The sequence below is a fragment of the Myotis davidii genome, unplaced genomic scaffold (genome assembly GCF_000327345.1).
Source record: "Myotis davidii unplaced genomic scaffold, ASM32734v1 scaffold46, whole genome shotgun sequence".
Lineage (NCBI taxonomy): Eukaryota > Metazoa > Chordata > Mammalia > Chiroptera > Vespertilionidae > Myotis > Myotis davidii.
The window spans coordinates 3,030,539-3,033,859 of NW_006383006.1; the positions used below are offsets into that span (position 1 = coordinate 3,030,539).

Genomic DNA, 3,321 nt, shown 5'->3' on the forward strand with positions numbered 1-3,321 from the left:
TGATTTATTTCAATATATATATTGAGAGAAAGAGATAGAGAGTGAGATAGAGAGATGGAGAGTGAGAGAGAGAGAGAAAGAGAGAGAGAGAGATCTTCAGTTAAAAATGGCAACTTCAGGGATTTAGGAATATACCATATAGTATACAAAGCTGTATGCCCTGTACCTTGCTAAGTGCATCTTACACTTAGTACATATTTAATAAATGTTTACTGAATAAATATAAGTATAAAATGTGAGGTACTTATAACAGTGCTGAAGTAGCCAGTAATTTCTTCTGGCTATACCTGTCATCGCAGGAAACTTTTTTCTCAAGCATTTTTAGATAAGGACTTGTTTCCCTAGGATAATTTTAAGTGAGCCACATATACCTGAGAAAAGTAGGTTAGCTACAAAGAGAAGTGAGATTTTTACTGTACCTCATCTAAAATTCCAAAGAAATTATAGGGCCTCTTGGGCCCTGGGTTTAGGGTGGCATCCAAAGAGATGAAAGAATAGTTTCCAAAGGGAGTACTGTGAACATAACGGAAAGAGCCATCCGTACGTATGGCAGAATATTTCCTAAAAAATACAAGACAGAAAGTTGTAATGCAATCATAAAAAAACTGAATACGTTTAAATGCCCTAATATCACACTGTGGTTTGCCTCCCCTGATCTGACAGAGAAACAGACTGAACTAGATCCACAATGGATAAAGTGTAAAAGAAATTTTAAAGACTTTTATCCCATTGTCTCTAAAGACAGTAACCAACGCACAAAGTTGCCAAGTAAAGCAGAGAAGTAGGGGCGATTTTAAGCAGTCCACTAAACATTTAAAAAGAGATCAGCCAGAACCTAGTGAAATGGTACTTACCAATCATTAAAACTGTAGTGAAGTCCTACTAAGTACATAGTAGAATTCTTGGTGCAGCGAGATACAAAAGTGTTTATTTTTTAAAACAGGACTACAGAGACTTAACTAGCAATAAAACCTTGTAAAGAAGTCATCAAACCAGGAGGAAAATGATAGTCTAGGTATGGGTCAGTAAACCTTTTTCAGTTCCTAAAAACATACTGATAACATTCACTGGGTCCATATCCAGTAATAAAAGTCCTCACCATCTTAAGTGTCAATAGTGTTCAGGTGTCCATAAAGTAGGAGAGTGAAGAGGAGAGAGAAAGGATGGGTAACATAGTATATAAAGTAGGCACTTGTTAAATATTTGTTAAATAAATGTAAGGAAAGTATAGATTACATTGGGGTATACCTATATTATTCAAATGTCAGAACATTTTAAGAAAATATCTAAGTGTCCTATATGACTTTTTACCTAAGAGCATATATGAAAAATACAAATAAACTTCTGAAACTTAATGTGCCATCAGGGAGCTAAATTTAAGCCACAACAGCCATCAACTATATCATAAATTATCATACATATTACAGTTAATAGTCAATTCTATTGCCTCTCTTCTTGGTATTTTTAAAATTTTCATTTCAGGGCTTCTTCCTCATTAAAAAGTTTATTTATATTTTTCCTGCTCAATATGTTTTCAGAGTTATTCTTCAGAATTTTATAATCTCATATGTTGTTTATATTGCTATATTTTTGACACGTTAAAATCCAACTATCAAAAAAGAAATCCAACTATTTAAAGGGAGAGGTTAAATATATGATAGTTAATAACATTTTTTGAATTCTGGATTTTGGCATTCACTGGGGCACTCTTTTTAAAATTATTTTATTTTTTTGTTGACAGTATTACAGATGTCTCCCATTTTTTGCCCCTTTACCCACCTCTGCCTAACGCCTACTTTCTCTCCTCCCTCCCTCCCCACAAGTCTTCACCACCCTATTGTCTGTGTCCATGGACTATGCATATAAGTGTTTTGGTTTATAGCTCCTCCTCCCTGCAACCCCACATCGAGGTAAGTCAGTCTGCTCATGCCTCCATGCTTTCGGTCTTATTTTGTTGGTCAATTCCTTTTGTTCATTAGATTCCACAAGTAAATGATATCATGTGATATTTGTCTTTCTCTGATTGGCTTATTTCACTTAGCATAATAGTCTCCAGGTCCATCCATGCTGTCTCAAAGGGTAAAGGGTCCCTCTTTTTTACAGCTGTATAGTATTCCATTGTGTAAATGTACCACAGCTTTTTTACCCATTCATCTATTGATGGGCACTTGATCTATTTCCACATCTTAGCTATTATAAATAATGCTTCTATGAACATAGGGGTGTGCATATTCTTTCTGATTGGTGTTTCAGAGTTTTTAGGATATATTCCCAGAGGTGGGATCACTGGATCAAATGACAGTTCCATTTTTAATTTTTTGAGAAAACTTCATACTGTTATCCATAGTGCATTCCCATTAGCAGTGAACTAGTGTTCCCTTTTCTCCACATCCTCTGGGGCATTCTTAAGCTCAAGATTTAACTTCAAGATTTCTTTCCTTCAGGTTGATATTTCTGTGATAGATAGATAGATAGATAGATAGATGGATAGATAGATATGTAGATATGTGCTATTTATTAAACTCAGATAGGCTAGGCCAACTGTGGGCAAACTACGGCCCGCGGGCCGGATCCGGCCCGTTTGGCTGTTCTATCCGGCCCGCGGAGCCAAAAGAGCAGAGGGTTCTCTTGCTCTCCCCTCCGCTCCTTCACCAGCAGCAGTGTTAACATGGCAACGTCGGGAAACACGGCCGTAGCTTCTTCTTCTGAGTCCAGTTTAAGAACCCATTGTGGCCCTCGAGTCAAAAAGTTTGCCCACCCCTGGGCTATGCACTTAGGAACAACAATCCTATCTAATAGTAGACAAACATGGTAATTAACCATACCTCCAATACGCTTCCCATTGGCTAATCAGCAGGATATGCAGATTAACTGCCAACCAAGATGGCGGCTGGCAGCCAGGCAGCTGAAGCGAATAGGAGGCTTGCTTGCTCCAGTGATGGAGGAAGCCAAGGTTCCCCGCCTGCCACTGCTGGGCTCTGAGCTGCACTCTAAGCAACAATGTTGCAATTATGGAAGCTAAACAAACCCCAGATACCTGCTTTCAGCCGTCAGAGCTGAAGCGAGCAGGACCGCAACAATGTTTCAATTATAGAAGCGAAACAAACCCCAGATACCTGCTTTCAGCCAGCCGGCCTCAAGCTGGAGCCGCAATAAAGTTTCAATTACAGAAGGTAAATAAATCCCAGAATAAAAAGAAAAAAAAGAAAAAAAGGAGAGACTGGGAGCTTCAGTTGCAGGTTTGCCCACATGAAAATAGCCCTCAGCCCCTCATCCAGGCTGGCCAGGCGCCCCAGTGGGGACCCCCACCCTGAAGGGGAT

The 3,321-nt window shown here is 38.9% G+C and overlaps 1 protein-coding gene across 1 annotated transcript in view; it reads right to left on the reverse strand.

Moving 5' to 3' along the window:
• Positions 1 to 3,321, reverse strand: part of TMEM62 (transmembrane protein 62) — a 47,726-nt gene that overhangs the window by 33,895 nt on the left and 10,510 nt on the right. The window contains exon 5 of the mRNA XM_015557523.1: positions 420 to 561. Within this exon, the coding sequence (XP_015413009.1) occupies positions 420 to 561 (142 nt within the window). The remainder of the gene's footprint in view (positions 1 to 419; positions 562 to 3,321) is intronic.